At 40.8% G+C, this 21,969-nt stretch overlaps 2 protein-coding genes across 3 annotated transcripts; both read right to left on the bottom strand.

Annotated features, from left to right (window-relative positions):
• Positions 1-1,724: 1,724 nt before the first annotated feature.
• Positions 1,725-8,886, bottom strand: dbf4b (DBF4 zinc finger B). The gene is made up of 12 exons (XM_034559310.1): positions 8,766-8,886; positions 7,610-7,787; positions 6,977-7,174; positions 6,638-6,688; positions 6,464-6,533; positions 6,190-6,254; positions 5,947-5,986; positions 5,795-5,840; positions 4,815-4,934; positions 4,555-4,693; positions 4,324-4,457; positions 1,725-4,204 (listed from the first exon to the last, which is right to left on the bottom strand). The coding sequence occupies exons 2-12, from the start codon at positions 7,757-7,759 to the stop codon at positions 2,692-2,694; spliced, it is 2,526 nt and encodes an 841-aa protein (XP_034415201.1). The 5' UTR covers positions 7,760-7,787; positions 8,766-8,886; the 3' UTR covers positions 1,725-2,691.
• A 1,034-nt stretch (positions 8,887-9,920) lies between these two features.
• On the bottom strand, positions 9,921-17,747 carry LOC117748689 (gap junction gamma-1 protein-like). Of its 2 annotated transcripts, none has more exons than XM_034558684.1 (3): positions 17,565-17,747; positions 16,782-16,855; positions 9,921-12,579 (listed from the first exon to the last, which is right to left on the bottom strand). In XM_034558684.1, exon 3 carries the CDS (start codon positions 12,527-12,529, stop codon positions 11,156-11,158), a length of 1,374 nt encoding a protein of 457 aa, XP_034414575.1. In that variant the 5' UTR covers positions 12,530-12,579; positions 16,782-16,855; positions 17,565-17,747; the 3' UTR covers positions 9,921-11,155. The 2 variants fall into 2 exon arrangements, with proteins under 2 accessions (XP_034414575.1, XP_034414576.1); XM_034558685.1 differs by having other exon boundaries at positions 9,923-12,545.
• Between the last annotated feature and the right edge of the window lie 4,222 nt (positions 17,748-21,969).

Below are 21,969 nucleotides of genomic sequence, written 5' to 3'. Positions count from 1 at the left end.
ATGAGAAGGTCCTGTATCGTGCTTCTTGAGGATCATAGCTAACATTGGCCAACTTACCATCATATCACTGTCACCAGTCTGTGGTTTCCCAAATAAGTCAGAGATTTTTAAATATTTTTGATGGACCTTCCTCCAGACATCTCTTCTTTTTCTCCCTGAGCTTTTCAGCTCCACCTTTAAAAGGATTTACGTTTTGGTGCCGGTGCCATGCTGCCGGCTCGCGCTTCAATTCGGCTTTGTCTGCGAGAGTGATTGATATTTAATAACACCTAAAAAAAAGTTAGACTAACAGAAGAGATTAGTAAAGAAGATGGAAACCATGACTGTGAATACAGATCTCGATGAGTAGTATAAATGTCAGTCAGTGATTATTGACTTTAGGTATTAGAGTAAATGGAATGAATTCAAGCATAGAATATAGTCGGGGCCGGCGATGTCAGAGGGAGGGCCGGTTGGTGATGGAGGTGGGCCGGTATCGGACCAGCCCAACCCTGTCGGCCTACCGGGGATTTCTTTCGGATTTATTTGTATTAATCATAGCAATAAAGCAAATCTTATCAAACATATATTAATCTTTAACTTTGCCTGATGGTAATTGTTCTTCTTCTCATCAGTGAACCTGGTGACTTTTCCATGCCTATAACTAAAGATCGGTGGTTTGGATCCCCAAAAAAAGAGGCAGAGGATATATTTGACTGTGTGGTTTTTTGTTTTTCTATACATGTACTTTCAGGCCTGGTGCCTTAATATGCCTTAAATAATCTGACGTGAGAAGGACAAATCCCTCTTTGGCTGACCTGAACAATTTTATGCAACATATCCGTTTTGAGTATTGCACTTGAGCGATAACTATTTGTCCCTTCTCGGTGGTATGAAAGTTGGCCGGTCTTGAAAAGCACAGTGTCTCATACGTCAGGGGCAACATTTGAATCACAATCTGATGCCAGTTGGTGTTTTTTTTCTTCCAGTTATGACCGTTTAAATCTCATCATAATTATCACATAATACTATTTTAAATATAGAATACTTTTCTTTTAATTAGTGTGCATTTATATTGAGATTGTACATTTATTCTTGACCATGGAAACAGCAGCTGACAAAACAAATGTCGAGCTCACTTGTAAGCCAACATGGATGAGAAGAAACAGTTACTGCAACTCCCTCTTTGAAGGAAGATCGTATATGATGAGAGCAACAACGTTTATATTCAGTGTTCACAGAGAGCTGCGTGAATTGATAATACAAAAATATAACTTGCTTTAATGATCAAACATGACTGCCGACTACAATCCATCAACCCCTCACACAAAATCTTGTAAAACGGGAGTTTGTGGACAGATGTGCCAAATACTTTGACCAGAATATTTGGTATTTTGAGCTTTATAACTCCCAGTTGGAAATTACATCTCAGAAGACACAACTACCACATTCCTTGGCAACAAAGTCTACGTAGTTTAATAAGTTAAAGGTGGTTTTGGCCAGGGTCACTCATACATGGGCTCCCTTCATTCCAACAACTCTGGATAGTCATGGGTTACGTAACAAGTCTTGGGGGATGAGATATCTAATATTGTTTGCGTCAGCTGGGCTGATGAGCCAAACAGGACACATCGACCCACAGCTGTCCTTGCCTCATCCTTCCCTTCCCATTTGGCTCTCCTTTAGCCTACATGCAGAGTCAGCAGTTAAGCCAAGGAGAAAAATGACACTCAGCAAACCCAAACTGTTCTTAATTTTGCTTTACTTGAGCAACAACTTTTTAACTATGCAGCAGGAAATGTTTATGGTTAAAAACATTTATTTAAAAACACTGTAAAATAATGTACTTTACATGGTCATATTCTTCCCCATACTGAACTCATGTGTGATTTCTCTTTGATTGTTGTATTCTGCATGTGTTTTAACAGTCCATGTAAGATATTCAAGAAAATTAGATTTTGGACAACATGTGATTTTTTTGTTTTGTCTATTATGATGAGCGATGACGTCTTTAATGGCAGGTGACCTAACACTTCAAAAACTAACTAGCGAAGACAATTAACCTCCTTGTAGCTGCATCAAACATACCGTAAAGCAGAAGTGTCCCCTTGACAAAACAAGTCCTTTACTTGACCTTCAAAAAGGTGGGAAAAGCAATTTTACATGACTCGTCGAGTGCGAGTCCTTCACTCTATGGACGCCTGATCAACACAAGCGCAAGTGGGATCTGATCCAGACACAGCACTTACAGTAATTGAGTAATGCCCCTTTCAGACAACCTCATTAAATTCTCAATACCACCATATGTTCCCGGACATAGCTGCTGAAAGACTTTAGTCAGCACAATAAACAGAAGACTGCTTAGGGTTCTGTCCAAGAGGATTAGGGGTAGAGAGGAAAACGATAGTAGACTCTCTTCAAATTCAAGGGAATATGCATCCACTGAGGAACATCTAGCTCATCAAAAAATTATACAAAATAAAAATCTGCATCTGTAAAAACAGCTAAATATAATATTTGATTTTGCACTACATTTTAAATATTTATTCAGTGTACACTTCATTTACTTATTTTGATGAGTTTAAGTGCTGCCAATCGTTTTCTCCCTGTTCGATATGCCGCTGCCGTGTAAAAACACACTCCTCCCGTTGCCTTACAACGCTTCCCGGTAGTGGTTCATGCAGTTCTTTAAAATGACCGAGACAATAACTATCAGTGTTGAACCTCAACAATTTGTAAACCAGTCCTGGAAAATGCTGAAGGGCCCACTTCATCCCCACAGAGTGAGGTTGCTGGGGGTGATGGCTGAAGGACAGTGTGTAGTCGTGACTCGTAGCTGGTGTCGTGCATCCAGGTGCACGGCATGTGGAGGAGCTCCTTGTCGAGGTCACAGCTCTGCTCGGGGGGCGACAGTGGAGCGGCACGGGAAGGTCCAAGTCGTGACAGTAGGCCACAGTCCCAGTCAGAGTCTGATGACGATGGAGAGAGCATGGCCAAGTCTGGGATGAGGGCTGACTCGATGCACACGGAGGTGGAGTGGGATAGTGCACATTGAGAGTCTTGACTTGAAAACGCACTGTGAATTTTGTCATTGGGGAGCTGAAGTGGAGGACCACACGTCTTTGCTTTTGAGGAGAGTGGCCGTGATGGATGATCAGCAACGGAAGTGCTACCCTGACCTAAAATGTCCATTTGATTAGTTGCATGTGTGAAATTGTGTACTGTAGGAACACAAAACATGGTAAAAGTCTGTTCTGAGCCAAATGTTCCCGCAGTGCATGTGGAAGAAACCTTTGTGTTAGGACTGGACTGTATTATCTGACAAGAGACTGTGTCGAATAATAAACAGTCCTCAGGTTTTGCCATAATGTCACTTTGTGGTTTGGCAGATGTATGCACTCGTTTAATCCAGCTACCTCTGTAGCCAAATTCTGCTGTAATCCTCCTCCTTTTGCTCCGGCAGTGTTCTGGGCTGGCTGATCTACAGCGCTTTCTGGGGTTTGGCATCGTCGCCATCTGTCGAGGGAGGGACCGAGATCTACGTGACAACAGCGTAACCCAGTCCAAACCATTGGTGGAACATATGATCTTACTTAATCCCAAAATACTTTCTTGGTTAGATTTCTTTACTCCTTCTGCATTTGTCAAAGCCACAGAAGGAAATTGTGTTGTGGAGATAGGATCAGGGACATCCTGAGACACACTTCCTCCAGTGTCCAAGTCCCAAGTGTGTGCTTCCACAGCCTCCTCTGCAGTGTACTGTTGAGGACTGAGGACAGGGGGCTCCGAGTACGGGCAGTGCGGCTCCATAATGTAGGAGGTATAAGGGACTTGTGGGCTGAGGACCGGAGGCAGGGAGTAAGGGTCAGAGGATGGGGAGAGGTGTTGATTATCAGGCGGCTGACTGGCTGAGTTGTGAGCTTGTGGTTCAATATCCAAAACAGGCATGGTTGGACTTAAAGCTCGAAGATGGCTGTCAGTTAGCTGGAAGTCTGTGTTAGTACTGAAAGGCTGGATGTCAGGAGGTCGGGTATCCGATGAATTTGGGATGGGAAACTGAACTCCTGGGGATGGGCTGGCAGGGCCAGATGAACGAGGCCCCCCAGCAGGACTGGAGAGGTGAACATGGAATGATGAACCTTGTCTATGCAAGTCCTGAACAGCATGCTCCGTCTCAGCATCAGTGAGAGGCTCCAGTTCACAGATGGACAAAGGAGTTGGTGGTCTAGGGGAGGGAACATAGAAAATAAAATAAATCCCCCGTTTCAACACAGAAAACTTATTGTGGTCCAGTGAAGAAAATTTACATCATGAGGACATGTCTATGCAATGACCACAACTCACCGGTTCAGTGTTTCATCCGTTTGTTGAGCTGGATTTGGGTTGAATCCCGGAAGCATCTCAGTCATGAGTTGGTCCACCACACTGTAGTTTGAGGCATCCAGAACAAAAGCACGGTGCTGATCAGACTGCATGTGCTGCAAGGGTCAACAAAGACAACAGGTCAAAGATGTAAATATAAGCCAAACATTAAAAACTGACGTGCCAACAAAAGTAATTCTTAAAGATTTCCACCTCGTCCAGATTAGTGAAGGGTTGATGACAGCATTCACAGTAAGACACTTCTTTTTTGCGTGGCTTGGAAAGTGAACGGTTACAGCCGAGTGTGGTTTGAGATTTGTCCTGAATGCTGCATTCCACTTTTTTCTTCTCCCTAATTTACAATGAATGAACAACAATCAGGATAAATCCTTCATTATAGACTTTTGAACCAGGATATGTTTGTTAGAAAAAAAACATCTTAATATCCTTCAGATGATGGCAGTTGAACAAACCTTGTTTTATTCTCTCCTTGCTCTTCAAACAGAGGAGGTGGAGATTCAAAGGGACTAAATCGGCCCGAGTACCACAGAGTAGGGAAGATCATAGATTGCATATGCAAGGGCTTGTATCTCCTGGTTAGATAAGAAAACAACATGATTTAATCAACAACATGTAAATCAAATTACTTATTATCATCATCATATCTTCTAATTTAAATTATTTCAATCCCTTTTGCAAAACTGAATGTGCGATTGATAGGATGACATTCAAATGTTTCAGATGTCATGGGTTCTCTCACAGAAATGGCCTACACACATTAGCCAGAGCACTTCAATTAACTGAAATGAGAGGGCAAATGAAAAGATCTGTTAGCACATGCAGATCCCCTGCAGGAATAGGCAGTGGAGCTTGCAAAGCTTCATCAAATAGAAATTGTATCCGCTTGAGCTCTGGGCTCCTGGGGAGCAGCATCACTGGGGAGGGCTTGTCACATTACACGATGGGACTCCTCAACAGGTTCAATTAAGAAAATCACCTGGGCTGAAATGTAAACCTCCACAACTAGCACCCAGTGGGGGTAGGAAGGGCAGAAACACAGGGACAGGTCATTACACTTGAACTGCAGAAACAGGATCTAATCTGATACTAAACCACCATTACATGAACATTGGCAGGCAAGACAATATATTTCTATTCATTTTGGAATCAAAATCACCGTTTGCAACAAGAAAAGCTCTCCATAGCCACTGTACTTGCTCAACACCAAACAGCAGACAGACACAGTTAGGGACTGGCTGGTGAACAAAGTGGAGCTTTTAGCAGTTTAAGAGCCAGATATTTCCCTCAGGAATTGAGGAGAATTCTGAGAGAGCAGGACAGACGGCTGCTGTTTCCCAAGTGCACTGTTATATTTGGATTTAAATCCCCTTTCCCCTGCTACAGAGAAAATAAACAAAATAACTAACTGCTCTGAATGAGGGATGAAAGTCACCTGCTCATGTCTTCAATTTTAAGATAGGGAGCCCTCAACGGTGCAGCTGTGGATCAGGAGAACAGACAAACAATTAAATAAGCATTTATACTCACAGAAATACAATATTGTTGGGAAATAAACACATTAGCAGAACATATATTTAAACTTACCTTTGACAACATGACAACCTTGTTGTTTGGTGGAAGTTCTCTGCATTAAAAAAAAAGAAAGAATTCAATTCAGACTCATCAATAATTAAAAGAAACGGCAGTTGTACAATTTATCACATTTTAATGGAAGCCTATTAAATTGAACAATCTTCATAAATTATTTACTTGCTTGCTTTTTTAAATGTTAACTGTTACATTTTAATGTCTGATGAAGTGAAAAGACATTCAACCCAAACATCTTACCTCCGGCCTTTTGTGTACAGCACTGAAACTCTCTCGAGTTAACTGTTTCAAATACAAAAGGACATCTGATACAACATTAAGGAACAGTACATTAAAAAAAACTTTCACACACTTTCTGGGCTTAAGAATGTGACATTTCTATGCTGGTTAACTGCAGACAGAATAAAACATAAGCTCTCATACGGTGCCCTCTGCTGTGAGCAAAGGTTCACTGCACTATAAAAGTGAACAAATAAGAGTTTGCATCAAATCACGTTATTCGTCAAAAGGATACCATCCACATACAATATCTTCACTCCCCATGATCGGGCATTGTCCAAAACACTGTTCCCCTGCAGTCGTTCCTACAATACAGATCCATCAGAATCAACTCAAGATAAGAAACCATGTCAGTCTTCAGAGTATCCACAATATTCAGATAAACCATATTACAGCTGCTGACACTCACATTGTTGCGAATGGCTTTTTCAAGCAGGGCCTTCCCACGGCTGCCACAAGCCTGAAGAGCAAAATATGGCACAGATATACAATTAATTCTAGCTTACAACACATCTAGTGGGGTATTTTCCAAAATAGTTTGTGATAGAAAAAAAGTCAGAAGGTTTGAAAAGGTAATTGTTTTGATTGGTGGTATGTAGTATTTATTTAGAATTTCTTATATAAATTTACACTAGTAATATTTAGCGTCACCCTTTTGTGATTTTCTTTTGCCGATTATACGGTTCAATTATATTAAACCCTGTAAGCTACAAAAGGTTTTTAAACGTGCTTGGGTGATGTTTACTACCATTGGTCTAGGAGTTCCTGGTCGCCGCTTGTCACTGCTGAGGATGCTCTCCCGCTGCATAATAGGACGTTGGACTTCTTCACTCGTCCCCTTTCTCTCTTTCTCGGCGTTAGTATCTGTACACTTCTGCTCCTTCAGGCTCTCTTGGCTTCCAGTCACAACAAAGGACACATCCTTGTGCAGGAAACTCTCGACCCTCTTCAGAATAAGAAAAAAAAACAGCATCTGCTCATCAGAGACATCCGTCATAGTCAGACCTTTATCTTTTTCCTTGTTCATAGTCAAACCTGAACTTCAGTAGGTATGTTGACCAAACTCTTTTGTCATTCCAAAACCCCATAATATTCTGAAATGTACATATTTGAGAGGCTGAAAACATTATTTGCCATTTATGCATTCAAAATTACTTGATAATTATTTTGGTAAAACGACAAATTGCTTATGAAAATAGTTGTTGGTTATTAAGTTAGTAAACTAATTGTTACAGCTCTATGATGTACCGTTAGTAATGCTTTTGGCTACTCCAACTTGTCACAGCTTGGATCAATCCCTGATAATTATTGTATGAATAACAAAACCAATGTTTACAGCATAGGATCTACAAGCATACAGCCTTCGTATACACATGCTTACCCCTCCCAGAAGAGACACGGCCTCCAAAAGCATTGCGGTTGCGCGTTTCTTAAGACTGTCCAGGTAGAAGGTTTTCCCCTCCAGCTTCTTCTGCCCAGGACAGAGTGAGCCCAGAAGGCCTCGCTCCTCTGCATACTGCTGGTGCTGCATGATCCTGGTGCAGTTAAGGAGCTTACAACTTTACAGAAAAACACAAACAAAGAGAACAATGCATGTTATTTAAAGGTTATAATTCTGCATAAACACTAGACAGAGCGCTAATAAAAAACAATCTCTCTTTAAAAGAGCCAGTCTATATATACAAATCTATTTTACTAATAATGTTTAATAATTTAGTTTTGCCAATTTTGTTCTTTGGGTACTGTAATGCAAGGTATCCTCTACTGTTACCATATATATATATATATATATATATATATATATATATATAAGAATACTGCTGCTATTGAGCCAAACACAATCCCCTTCTTACATGTCATCTATTTATCTTAAATTTCATTATTTTAAATCATTACATTTGTAAAATATTATTGGAGATAATGTCACTTACTTTTAGACACACTTTTCACGTCATAAGTATACCATTTATGTCATCACTTCTGATCTTAGAGCTAACTGTCATTTTCCTCACCTCGATGTCTTTCTATCTTATTAATGTCATTCTATTGTATTGATATATCTTATTGGATGACTAACGTGATATATGGGACTGATATTCCTTGTCAATAGCATTTCATTGTACGGTTAACCCAGTGTTAACATGAAAAACAAAACGAAATTAATTAAATGAAAAAGGTTCGCGTGGACCAATAACATCATAATCATGCATTACTTGATGTTAAAAGTTAAATGGCATGCGGCTTCCTCTCCCGTGAGATGTTGGTAGAATTTACAATTTGACTAAATTAAGTAGTTTGCTCAAAACAAAGTTGTTGCAATCTTCCAGTTAGACGTCGGATATTCTGTAGATAAAGCATGTAGCTAGTTCACTACAACAGAACAACATACACGGTATTGGGGTCGTCATCTCTCAGGCTAGTTAGCAAATTTAGCTGTAACTAGTTAGCATACGCTGACTATAGCTAGCTTAGCTGGTTTGTAACGAGGTTTAATGTTCTTCATCGTCGGGGCAAAAAGAAAGACACAGCGCACTTACTTTTTAATACTGTGCTGGAGAACTGTAATAAAGAAATAAATGCTATCGATTCACTGAAAGTTGCTCGAAGATCAACCGCCGCTTTTTTAAAAACACTGGCGGAGAGACGTGAACGTACGTTGACGTCACATCCGGATAACCCGCTGCCTTCAGGAGCTGGCTTCAGATTTCTCAATGTAAATAACCATGACCCATTTTTCTGATGTTTTTTTTTTTTTTCGGCCATTGAAATGGTGATGTTTGTAATGTAGTAATGTTGTGAAATGAAATTGAAATACAGTCTGGTTATCAGACAGCGGCTTACGAGTCATCCTCTCAAGCATCATGTATTTTTACAAAGTCAATTATTGTATTTTGAGTTTTACGTACATTTCTGACCGTCCCTTAACGCATCACAAGTGATGGAGTGGCAGCATGATCTCTGCTTTGCCCCGTTTGCCCCATGGGTGGATGGATAGGTAACATGAATCCTGTCTTCTGTCAATTATTTTTGATATATTCATACATCTATGCTTTTGCAGTTTGGAAAAGAAAATCACACATAATGACAATAATTTATCTCAGCCAGTAAGTATGATGCACCTCTAGTCATAAATCTGTAGTTTGGAGTACCAGCTGAGGAACAGAGGAACAGAGTACCAGTAAGTGCAATTTGTAAACTATTTCTAAATATTCATACAGCTGCTCAAACACTAAGACACCTTAGAAAAAACTATACAGTATGATCAATTCTGACCTATCTCTCAGACAGAGATTGTTGAAGATTAGTACATTTTTTGTACTTAATGATACTATAGATAATAATCAATTTAAGTATTTTGTTTAGCCCTAGTGTTTGGCTGCTTTCAAAATAAACAATAGAAAGCATATTCATGTGCATAAAAGAGGTACAAATAAATAAATATATATATATATATATATATATATATATATATATATATATATATATATATAATAGGCTTTCCATTACCTTAGTGGTCAATGTGTAACATTAACTGAAAATACCAAAATAGTTCAAAAGTTATCCCTTCCTACCCAGCAGGGGGCAATGTGTCTATAAATACAAGATTCAACATTCCACCCATTGGATGATTCAAACTTACAATACTCGTTTCATACTGTCATGCCACCATAATTGTTAAACGACACAGAATATATAACAAATAACAATTCTTTATTCAAAACATGAAGTTTTTGTTAAGACAAATATTTTTCACAAAAACACTGGCACAGTGCAAAATACTACCCTTAATGACATTTCAATTTGAAAATCTGCAATTAAAAGTATGTATTGATGACAAAGAACTCCTCACACAAGGCCTAAAAAAACAACATACAGACCAGATGCACTGATTATTTCATCATGTCAATATCAGAAACTGATGGAGTTATGGTGCAAAGAGAGAGCCTTCATTGCGAGAACTTCACACAAACAAAAACATATGTAAAATTGTAACAGCTTGACAATAAGACACTGACAACAGTTCAAACAACAGGGTTAGGTCATTACATTTTGCCAAACACTTCCATTGAACTTCTTTTCTTGCACCAAAAAATACACAGAAAACAATGTTAAACTTCCAACTGAACCCAGTCTCTCATTTATCTTCATGGCTGGGGAAAACAAACCTGGTTTGGTGAAAATAACAATACCATTTTGCATACTCAGAAACAATAATATTGTTAACCCCTGGATGGTAATGAAACTAGTCACACAGACAGTAGGACTCAGCTTCTGCTTTCAGTCCATAGTGATGATATATTTTGGGTGTAATGATGACATTTTGTAAAAGTGATGCAGAGTCCATAGAAAGCGGCACTTTGTTTAAGTAAGGCACCTTGGTTTACAGCATGGACACCTCTGCATATTCACACAGAATCAAAGACAGCACCAACATCTTCCTGCAAAAGCTATTTAACAAAATATTTATTTTATTTTATGTTGTTTACAGCGGCAACACACATGTATTTGGCTGTCACAGACTCAAAGGGTTACTTACATATTAGTGGCAGAATCTGTCTTGTACTGTTGAGTTTTAAGGCAGCTCAAACCTGTATACTAATGTCCTGGGGCTGTAAGTATTCATATACATCTGTAATATATCTGCATGAGCATGCGCCAGTTATTATGTTTAGGTTTATTTTTTTGTGGCCAATTATTTATTTGTTTGATCCTCACATGACAGAGTTAACAGTGGCACAAGAGAGACACTGACACTATTAATCACTTATAATCACCACACTATTGTAATGGTATGAATACTACTGAAAAGAATGTAAACTGGGTGCTGTGTTAATTTTTCTTTTACACACAATATGGTCTCACAAACACCTCTTGGTCTGAGAAGGCTTTGCATCGTTTAAAAACAACAGAAGTCAAAGTCTGTATTTCAGATCCACTCAGAACCCTTTATGACTCCATATTTGCTGCTACAGCCACTGCTGCTTCCTCTGTTCGCGTCTGCCTTGCTGGAGTGTTTGGAGGCCTGCCGATGTTTACGTTCACAGTGAGGCTTGCTCTGGTTGTTTCTGTCGCTCTGTGGATGGATGCTGGTCGGATTGTCAGCCTCCAGCTTGTTCTGAGGCTGACGGATGTCTGTATGAACAAACCTGGGGCCATCTCCCATCCCTGCTGTGCACAGGTTTTCATCGTTATTGGTGTACTGCTGATGTTCCTCTTGAGCAATGTTCACGTGGTTCTGCCGGCATGCCATCTTGGCATTAGTGATGTCAGTGATGAAAAGTGGCTGGACATGGTGCCCTTTCGATACCAAAAGAGGCTTGATGGCGACGTTGTACCCAGGTGGAGCTGATGGTGCACTCCAAGAAAAAGGGTAGCTTCTGTAATCATCTGCGCTCAGGCCCGCTTCATTAAGAGCTCCTTGTGCCCGTGTCAGCCCACAAAGCTCATTGTCGGGGAGCTGTACACGGCGAGAGCGTACGATCTCACAGATGGTACCTATGCCCAGGTGAAGCATCTCCCATATATTAAGTCCCAGACAGAGCAGGGAGACTGTGTACATGATGAGAAGAAAGATGGTTTTCTCAGTGGGTCGTGACACAAAGCAGTCCACACTGTGAGGGCAGGGCAGGTCTGAGCACACGTAGGTGTGAGGCACAGCAAATCCATACAGAGCATACTGTCCGCACAAGAAAGCCACCTCCAGCAAGGTGCGGGTCAAGAGCTGAAGGACATAAATACGCATCAGTCCATCTTCTTTAATACGCTGGCGCCCGTCGTGGCGCACCTTGGCCTTTGTTAGTCCATCACCACTGTGTCCTTTCACTGGTTCACCACCATCACTCTCTACCTCTGCCATTTCATAGATCATCGGATCTTCTTCTTGGTCATCCTCGGCCTCTTCAATGCCCCTGTGCTGCTTTCTGCCTGCAAGATAGGGCTTCCTGAGCTTCCTCTGCGAAAATCCAATCACTCCCCCGCGGTCTGTCTGCTCCTCTGCCCGAGCAATCTTGTTGACAGCATAGCCCAGGTACATGAGTGAAGGTGTGGCCAACAGGATGATTTGGAAAACCCAGAAGCGGACGTGTGAGAGTGGAGCGAAGGCGTCATAGCAGACGTTCTCACAGCCCGGCTGGCCTGAGTTGCAGACAAACTTGCTCTGCTCATCGTAGTAGATGGACTCCCCTCCTACAGCCGTCAGCACGATGCGGAAAACAATAAGGACGGTGAGCCAGATCTTGCCCACGAATGTCGAATGGTTGTGGATTTCTTCCAGCAGGCGAGTCAGGAAACTCCAACTCATGGTAGCTGCAGGGAAACTACAGTAAGAGGCAACATACACCTGTTACTTCCCTGTTGAGAGAAAAGAAAGGATAAAACCCAAATTAATACTAATAATTAATATATACCTTCTTACAAAAAAATATTGTTGCCATTTACAGACGAGCAACATATCTACCTAGAACTCAATATAATAAATCACTATACAGGCACCCTTTCCTTTTTAACAGTATCTGATATGTGGAGAGAAAAACGAAAACAAGTATTTATTAACCTCTTTTTGTGTGTGTCTCTCAATTCATCTCTTTCCCCCCCCTCGACCACAGAATAAATAGACACGTTTTAATTCTGCAAATGATGACGGCACACACTTCTCTGGTGTATTAACAGAGTATTTTGTCAGTGAACCTTTGAGGACTTTGTCTTTCCTACATTACACATGGTGAATTTATCGACAATAACAACACATTTATCCTTGATTCTTTTAATAGCTATGCCCCAAAGCTCCTGTCTAAACATACCCTTGGCATTAGTACGCACAAGGAAGAGTAATGGCAACGATGGAATGTGTAACCATAATTGCTATTGTTAAATGAACTTCCCCAATTGGCATTTTTTAAATGAGGTTGTCAGAACATCCAGATGTTCCATAGATTAAAAGCTAAACTTAAGAAAAAATAAGAAATGACTGAATTGCAATGATTATTCATGATTGTGGAGGAAGTACTCCACGTAAGGAGTAGTGTTGACACCCAGGGTATGAAGGGCAATGCATTGCAGTACATTTATTATTATTTCAAAACTCTTTTGTGGTTTGTTGAGTGAAAACTGTCAGTAAAACAGAAGTAAAGCTACGCTTCGATTATCCATCATGGAACTAGCACTTAAATACAAGACATTATTATCAGACATTATAAGTATTGGCAGACTAATATCTGTAATTAGCCACTTGTTAACATTACCCTCCTGTGATAAGAGATAAAACAACAAGTTGTTTGTTTTATAATTAAATGTGTTTTTACGCTCACGTAGATTGTTTTTCACATACAAAGAACGGCATGATTTTAACAGATGGATGGAAACAACACAACAACAATATTGACTAGCTTTAAATAAGGGCTTAGCTCCATGCTAACACATGTCTTTGAGCTGTAATTAGCTAAACAAGGCTGGGGTAAATAATTGCTGTAAGACAGTAACACAGTTGATGGCTTGCTAACCGAATACGTAGGGATCAAGCAACACACACACACACACACACACACACACACACACACACACACACACAAACACATAAAAACAAAGAATGAAACACTATGTATGATTGAAATTACTGCAGAAAGTATACTTTCCTCTCTCGGTTGAATTTAAATGATACTTTTTCCCTCTACTAAACTACACCACCTCATACTGTACCCAACCCTGAACAATCTGTTTAACCTGCAGACATCTGTCCAAAACGCACGCAGCCGACATCTCCACGAGTCCCTCATGTAAGAGGAAATCTAAAAGGTTCAGACATCTGTGGGGCAGACAATGTCTGCATGTGTGATTTTGAATTCATAATACTTAAGAGTTGTTAGTTGCTGCCCTAATTTGCCCTACTTTTTGGAAATTCAGAACAAAGTGACTATATATTTCATCAAGCAAAACTCAGGCAAGCCCAGATTAAAATGCATTTATACCAGCCACACTTATCGATGCCATGCCACTTACAATTTCTCTCACTGACACATCCTTTACAACAGGCATACTGACATACTGTCGCATTGAGTCAGTGTGACGTTCTATTCAAAAAAATAAAAAATAAATCTTATATGAAACCAAGTCCAGCTGCTGTTAACATGCTTCCTTATGTCTCACTAAAAAAAGTCCTGACTGTCTCATTAAGAGTCACATGCCCTCTAAAACTGCACATCTGGCCATGTTGTGTAATGTACTATTTAGAGGGCCAGTAGCACAGCTATCACCACCCAAACACAAGTCTTGTGGATGGCAAGAAACTGGAAACAACGCTTCAATTGACTAATTTTCAGCTCAGCTCATCAGCAAAGCAAATCATGGTTCTGCACAGGAATTCAAATTTAAACGCAGGCCATCAAAGAAAAAGAAGTTCAATGCTATGGAAGACCTAACTTCAGGACAACGTGTACACATTTTTATTTAGCTGACTGATCTTCTTGAAGGAAAGTACAAACACTAAAGTTAGTAAAAAAAATAAAATGAATAACTGCCTCAAGCCTCGGCATTAACGCTTATCTGCTTACCCGGCCGGAGTACATTTTATGTGAAAGCCACTACTCAGCGTAAGACTCATGTCTTACCAAGGAAACCAAGGAGCACAAATATGGCAACAACAACAAAGCAAGGCATTCTGGAGCAAGAATATTTTCACATCTGTCTCTGTGAATTTAGGGAGTGTCAAATGAAGTTTTTTAACGATGATCAGGTGTAAACGTACTGTTTCTGTCAATGTAGTCTTGTGGCTTTGAGGGGAGCATATTAATCGTATGTTTTGTACGTTAATAAATTATATTAAAAATTCTTTAAATCCCTGTTGATTGCATTTCTTTTTTAATAGGTCTACATTTTCCATGTCGGACAAGTTAGTTTGGCTCTCTGCTTAGGGACTTTATAGCTTAATGTCAAGCACGGTGTCGAGTCTCAATAGCAACATAAGTTGCTAGTTGTGCTACATTGAATGTCTGAAGGCGATACATTGCATTTTCCCCAGATGGCTCCTGCCCCAGACCAAAAGCCTCCAGTTTCCTACAGCGCCATTAAAAATAAGTATTTGAGGAGTGTTACTTTAGAAAGCGGCCAACCTTGTACATGCCTATCTAAGAGGACTTCAAGCTGTGAACGTGAAGGTTTGTGGTTTCCTTCAGAGCAGTTAAAGCAATGTTCTCAACAAAATCTATCTCATGAGCATGAAAGACTTAATCGCTATTAACTTGAAAGGCGACTGTAAAAAGTTAGTAGTTTGCTGACAATACACTTCTTTTTTTAAAGCTGTACTTTGGATGTACTTTTTTTTTATTAGAGACATACTACAAACTACCTTTTAGATCCCTTGGCCATAAAGATGCCCTGGAAATTGTATTTCCTATACATACATCACAGCATGGTCGAGTAGAAGTTTGCAACAACTTCCTTGTTGAGCATTTAGTGCAGATGAAGAAAGTGGGAAATGAAGCACTGCAAGGTTAATTACCCTCATCGCTCATCACTGTTCATCCAGACACGGATATGGGGTCAGATCAGTCTCAATAATTGAAAAATGCACACAGAGAGACTTACAAATGCAAACACAAAGAGGGTGACATCTGATTGGCTACAGATAGGTCTGTTTAAAAAAATGCATTTGCGAATCTAGCCACAGCAGGGGAGTTTCATAAATCCACACACACATGTGAAGCAATCCACAAACAAATGCGGTGCGATTGACAAATAAATACATCCAAATCCACAAACAAATAGAAGAATCCACATAGAAATGCAGAAATGTATTTGTGGTTTTTCTTTTACATTTATATAAATCGTAATTTATTTATGTGTGCATTGGAAAGGTATTTGTGGATCGTTCTGCGTGCATTTGTGAGGCTAATTTATTTGTAAATTGTTCTGTGTGCGTTTGTAAATCAAACATATTTGTAAATTGTTCTGTGCACATTTGTAAATCTTTGTGTTTGCATTTGTAAGTCTATCTGTGTGCATTTGCAATTATTGAGACTGATCTGACCCTATACATGGAGCCCACGGGGTACTTTGTAAGCCATCTAGTCAAAGACATCAAACCACACACACAAGATGTATAGTATGTGTATGTACGACACAACTGGTCAAGCCATGAATTTGATAGTTTTCAGTGAGAAGGCTACTTTATTTACCTTTTTTGACATTTCACCTCATGAGGTTTTACGAGAAAGGTAAACACAATACATTGACTGTATTGTGCCTCCTCTGCAAAATTAGCCTTGAATATTAGTGTATCTTTGATTTGATTAACATGACAAGGAATATTCTCAACAGAGACAATCACAGGTTTTTAAAGTTTATCTGAACCCAGTAACATATTTAACGGTTTTGGTTGGAAACTGATTAGACTTCGTACTATTAACCCTCATTTCATAACAACCTGCACTGGTCCTGTTACTCCTCCTTTTTCACAAACTACGAAAAATGATAGCTGAAGCTGTCCTTGCAGCTTCAGGTCGTTTGCGTTTTTGATTATCAGTCTATCTATATTTGCATATTCAAGGAAATGTTATTACCTCTTCTTGTTATTTGTCCTATCCTCCTTGGTTTGTCCAGCCAGAATTCAGAGATATTACAAACTCCATGTGACCTGCAAAGAGAAAAGAGATGAGAACACCATCAAAGACATATTTTATATTAGGCATGCTTTCACTTTATAACTAGCTCTAGTTTGAACATCTAAAATGTATTTAATTAAAATTAAAATTAAAATGTAACATTTAAACAACAACTAAACTTGTCACAGTCTAAGTTTCTATGCTCTTCTAATCCTCACTAATATCTATATCTTTAGTAACTAACATCTATATCGTTCTCGTTCACTGACTAGCTAAATGTCTAAATGACTTTGAAGTTACCCAAACATCATTTTGAATGATAGCAACGTTGAGCTCACGATAAGGATAGACCTTCAAACAGTTTGCTGGGAGGGTTATTTATTTCCGTTTTAACCTTGACGAAAATATGTTGTATGTATAATGCTTATTAATGGTTATAAATAATTAACAAGCAAACTTGTCATGTTACTGTCGCTTAAAGTTAATCAGCGGCTGCGCGGTAAACTAGCAAACACGAGTAACAGTTAGGTTAGCTAGTTAACCAACATAACGTGACCAGGTTAGTTAACTTTAAATTTGACAAAGCGTTTGACAACATTTAGCCGAATTGACCTGGAAGATATAAAGTCATTTCTATCACTTTGCCTTCCCTTCTCCCTACAATGATTCATTCCTCCGACATACTTTCACCAGTAACAGGAGACACTTGTCCTACCTTGTGTGAAAACATGGCATCCTCACCTTTTCATGCTCATATGGCGTCGCTCCTCCGTCAGAAATGCCGAATGACAGCAACGAGGACGAATGAGACCATAACAAAATGTCCTCAAAGTTTTAAGTGAGTGAAGACTTGACTCGTTGTAGTAAACGTTGACTTTTTGTCCCGGAGAGGGAGAGAGCTTGATTGTATGAGCAGAGGAAGACAAATGGGCTGGAGCGAGGGGAGGAGGAGGTAGGGGCGTGTGTGTGTGTGTGTGTGTGAGGGAGAGAGCGCCGTAGAGTCAGAGAGAGAGACATAGGGTCAGAGAGAGAGAGAGAGAGAGAGAGAGAGCGTCAAGCATCATAAGGCAGTTTGCCTTACTGACATTGTTATAAAATGTATATCTGTACAGGATTGTGTTCAATATATAAAAAATGATTGGGACATATGGTCTTTTATAATATATATATATTTCAAATTAATGCAAATACATTCAATGTATGACCTCCAGTCAATGGCACACCTGCATTAGTTGCATCACTGGATCTATATGTCACGTTTTATGTCTGCTGTTAAATGACAAAGAAGTCTCAATTGTCTCAATACCAGTTGTCCCACTATGTAAAAAACACACACACAGCAACAATCTATTTACAAAGCCACATATTTCCAATGTTATGACTTTCTTCCTTTGTCTTTGTCCAACTGTCATCGTGAACATGTGGAAAGTTATCTTGTGACAAATGATAACTTGTTTGTTCATAGTTTATGGTGTCCTCGAGTTCAGACAACACATAGTGTATATTTACCACACTGTTGTCTTCAGACGGAGTCTGAGACTGAACAGACACCAACAGTTTGTTTCATCTTCTTCCATCAGGCTTCGGATACAAATAAGGAGCTTGTATGCCTTCTGCTATCGATTCCTCAACAAGCTGCCTTTAAGGGGCACTCCATGAATTGTACACATAAAGGTCAGTTTACTCGTCGTGGAGAACGCTACTCAGCCTGTAGAAACAGCTGTATAATGTCATCTGCAGTTGTGGTGGGAGCTTTCTAAAGGCCCAGAAAATAACCCCGATGATGTGAACAGCCCGTGTTCAAACTGGGGGGGTGAAGTTTGAAAGATGAGGGCAGTTAATTGAGGCTTGCGTAAAAAGATGCTATATAATTGCATTGTGGGGACTATAGGTACCAGTGTTTTCCTTACCCATTTTATTGACATTATGCGTCTTTTTAATCTCATATCTGTGGTGGGGGTCAGGCATAATGACCATCCTCGTAGATGTGGATGTGTTCCGCCAACTATGAGAAAATGTACAGTATGGTGAGCTGTGTGAATCGTTCAGAAGCCATGACTTCTGATATGTTTTATCTACAGCTGGGCCTTGAAATAGCAACCAGAAGTTTCCAAATAGAAAATGGAACAATGGAAAAAGTAATGTCAGGAACAACTTGGCCTCTGCTGCTTCAAGTCCTTTCACTTTATAAGTGTGATGCTAAATTGCTGCGTACGCCTTTAATAACACTGGGGACTACTTTGCCAAAGAATTCTCGCCCTCCGAGATAGAAGTATTTTATTATATCACACAATGCAGAACTGTGTTCAGTTTACAAAAAAAAGCTCCTCCCAGTAGAGTGAGGGTTGTCTTGTGATATTGAAAACTCCTCAAAGATATGCCCTTACACTTCAACACACTGTTCTTTCTGTGGCTGATGACCTACAAGCCAAGGAATCTTGGTTTTATCTCCACCGTTTCATCTCAAGGACAGAGGACAAACGGCAGCTCAGGCATCCCACACTTCCCTCTCCTTTCCGTCTTCATTTGTTGCTAACTGAGTGCTTCTGTCAGAGAGGGCCAGCGCTCAAATGATTGGCTTGACTTTTGTCTGAGATTGTATTCTTAAACTATCTGCAGCAGAATCAAACACAGTGGATTGGAACGACCCTATCAGCCTGATAGCGTTTTGGCGCAGAAGTCCACATCCTAATTCAGTGTGACCTCTTACAAGGCTCGAGTCCCTTGATGAAGTTATCTTTCACCTCCGAAGGCGTAATTGAATGGAGAAAAAATCAATGAGGCTATCAATAAAAGCAATCATCGGATAGCTGTGCCAATTGAAAGCATTTTAACTGTTGAGTGTCTTCAGTTATTGCTGAGGGGGAAGGACTGTATCAGCTGGCACGTTGATATCGACGGGGACGTACAACAAGAGGTCATTGGCGAGTTCAAGATCCTCAAATACGATTTGTCAATCAATCTCTACAGATGTTAATTGGGTTTTCCATCCAGTCACTTACTGCTGGAGGTCGTTGGAAATTGGGTTGGACAGCAAGTTATCTTTTGCCTATTAAATCATAATAGACACAGCATGTACTCTTTCCCTAACAATGTCAGCTTCATATTGAAGGCATCAATTCTGTTAGAATCAATTGAACTGGGAGTTGCAAAAGCCCAGACCGAACAGAAAGGCTTTACAAAGTGTGATGGCTTAATCATATTGGGGGGTGGGGGGGGGGGGGGGGGGGGGGGGGGGGGGGGGGGGGGGGGGGGGGGGGGGGGGGGGGGGGGGGGGGGGGGGGGGGGGGGGGGGGGGGGGGGGGGGGGGGGGGGGGGGGGGGGGGGGGGGGGGGGGGGGGGGGGGGGGGGGGGGGGGGGGGGGGGGGGAGGGGGGGGGGGGGGGGGGGGGGTGGGGGGGGGGGGGGGGGTGGGGGGGGGGGGGGGGGGAAAGAAAGAAAGTGTGGGCTACAAGTGTTTGTACAGTCAACTTTCTGCTGGGGACGTTATCATTAGAAGCCCTTGACTGACAACAGAAAATATGTTGGTCGACAACAACAATGACGTGGAATCGCCCCAAGGACGGCGTGACAGAATAGATCAGAGAGAAGGAATCAGATGTGGGGAGAGAACAATGTGAGATTGGATGCAAAGATGACTCGTGAATGTCTTCAACTGATCTGACAGAAGTCCAACCAGAAAGGAAGACGGGCGTATCGGAGAAGAGATACAAATAGTGGTTAAATGCAGAGGCAAGGTTATGCCAGGCAAAATGGACACAGAATAGACTGAATTCCTTAAAAGTAAGACAGCTGAATCAACAAATGACTTGTCTGACTTCAGCAGCGCATCATATTCACATGGTGACATGGAGCACACACAAACGCCTCCTGTCATCTCAGCCTGAGGCCGTTGCTGTCGTACACTCTCTGAGAGTTGTTTCATGAATTCACATCAGCACCACTGTTTACGCCTAAGGAAGCCTCATTCGGTTGTTGTCAAATGGTTTTCTCATTAATCCAGTGCAAGACAACTCTATGTCAGCCTGGACGTCCTTGGTGAAAGTCTGTTACTGCACGTCAGCAGTTTTGATGGAGAAATGTTGACTTGGCGCCATCTTCTGGTCAAGAGATGTATACAGAGGTTAATGTTCCTAACCTTTTGGGCCTGCAACCCCTTGTCATGGGTTTATGACCTTAGTGTGGGCATGCGTTAGAGGCAGTTCACTTCAAAGGAATTTAGAGGCCTGAGGAGCTGAAAATATTATATATTACTTTAATTTGTTTGATTTTAATTAATTGCAGTGGCAAATGGTTTTAATTGGAATTCCCCCATGTACAGCACGTTGTAACTTTGTCTTGAAATACGTTAAGAAACATCAACAATATCTTAATGTTTCAGATTTAGCCAAAAGGCTAATTATCACCTGCAGTCCCAGCTCGATGTAATACACTAAACAAAACAAGCAACAGCTTGGCAAACAAAGGAAACTATTATCTGTACATCCCTCAACTTTCTCTAAAGGCCTTTAGTAAATAGGAGCTTCTCACACTCATGCTATTCTACGCTTGTCATTTCGGTTAAAAGCGTACCACTGATATAGCATTGCACTCCTATGACACTGTCAAATGTACGATGGACAGTTGAAAAGAATATAAAGTAAAATCGATGCAAACATGCATTCTTCTTCCTTGTCAAAACGTGGTGTCTACATAACTCAATAGCCAGCAGTTCTGTTGGAGATTCACGTGTGAGATTCAACCACAACCGACGCTGACTCAATGCCTCACCCACTGCAGAGCTAGTCACTATCCCGGCCGTGCTGGTGGCGCATTGTTATTCATCTCATCTCTATCATCTTCTCGCATCATCGCAGCTTAGTGTTTCTGTCCATCTTTCCTCTCCTCCTTCCACACGGCTGACTCTTTCCACTGACCACTGACTCTTTCCTCTAATCTTCCCCTTCTGTCTTCTCTTTGTCCTTTGGCTGTCCTGCAAGTTGAGAAAGTGGTTTGGATGACTCCTCTTACTCCGGGTCTCTTGTGTCCTCCATTTCTCTACTACTGCTACTTCCCTGCTAAACCAACATGTCGCCTGCTTTGAGACTAAATCACTCCCCAATGCTCTTCTAATGTCTTCGACAACGGTTGACATTGTCCCTCCCAAA

Source organism: Cyclopterus lumpus, chromosome 19, assembly GCF_009769545.1.
Source record: "Cyclopterus lumpus isolate fCycLum1 chromosome 19, fCycLum1.pri, whole genome shotgun sequence".
NCBI lineage: Eukaryota > Metazoa > Chordata > Actinopteri > Perciformes > Cyclopteridae > Cyclopterus > Cyclopterus lumpus.
The sequence above is the reverse complement of the archived record's forward strand: the minus strand, read 5'-3'. Positions and strand labels throughout refer to the sequence as shown.

Excerpts from the sequence above, each read along its gene's own strand:
- LOC117748689 (XM_034558684.1), bottom strand. The coding sequence starts at position 12,529 with ATGAGTTGGAGTTTCCTGACTCGCCTGCTGGAAGAAATCCACAACCAT.
- dbf4b (XM_034559310.1), bottom strand. The coding sequence starts at position 7,759 with ATGCAGCACCAGCAGTATGCAGAGGAGCGAGGCCTTCTGGGCTCACTC. Across the intron at positions 5,987-6,189 it reads CTGTACACAAAAGGCCGGAG|AGAACTTCCACCAAACAACA; the intron begins GTAAGATGTTTG and ends TTTTTAATGCAG. Across the intron at positions 4,205-4,323 it reads ACGGATGAAACACTGAACCG|ACCACCAACTCCTTTGTCCA; the intron begins GTGAGTTGTGGT and ends TCCCTCCCCTAG.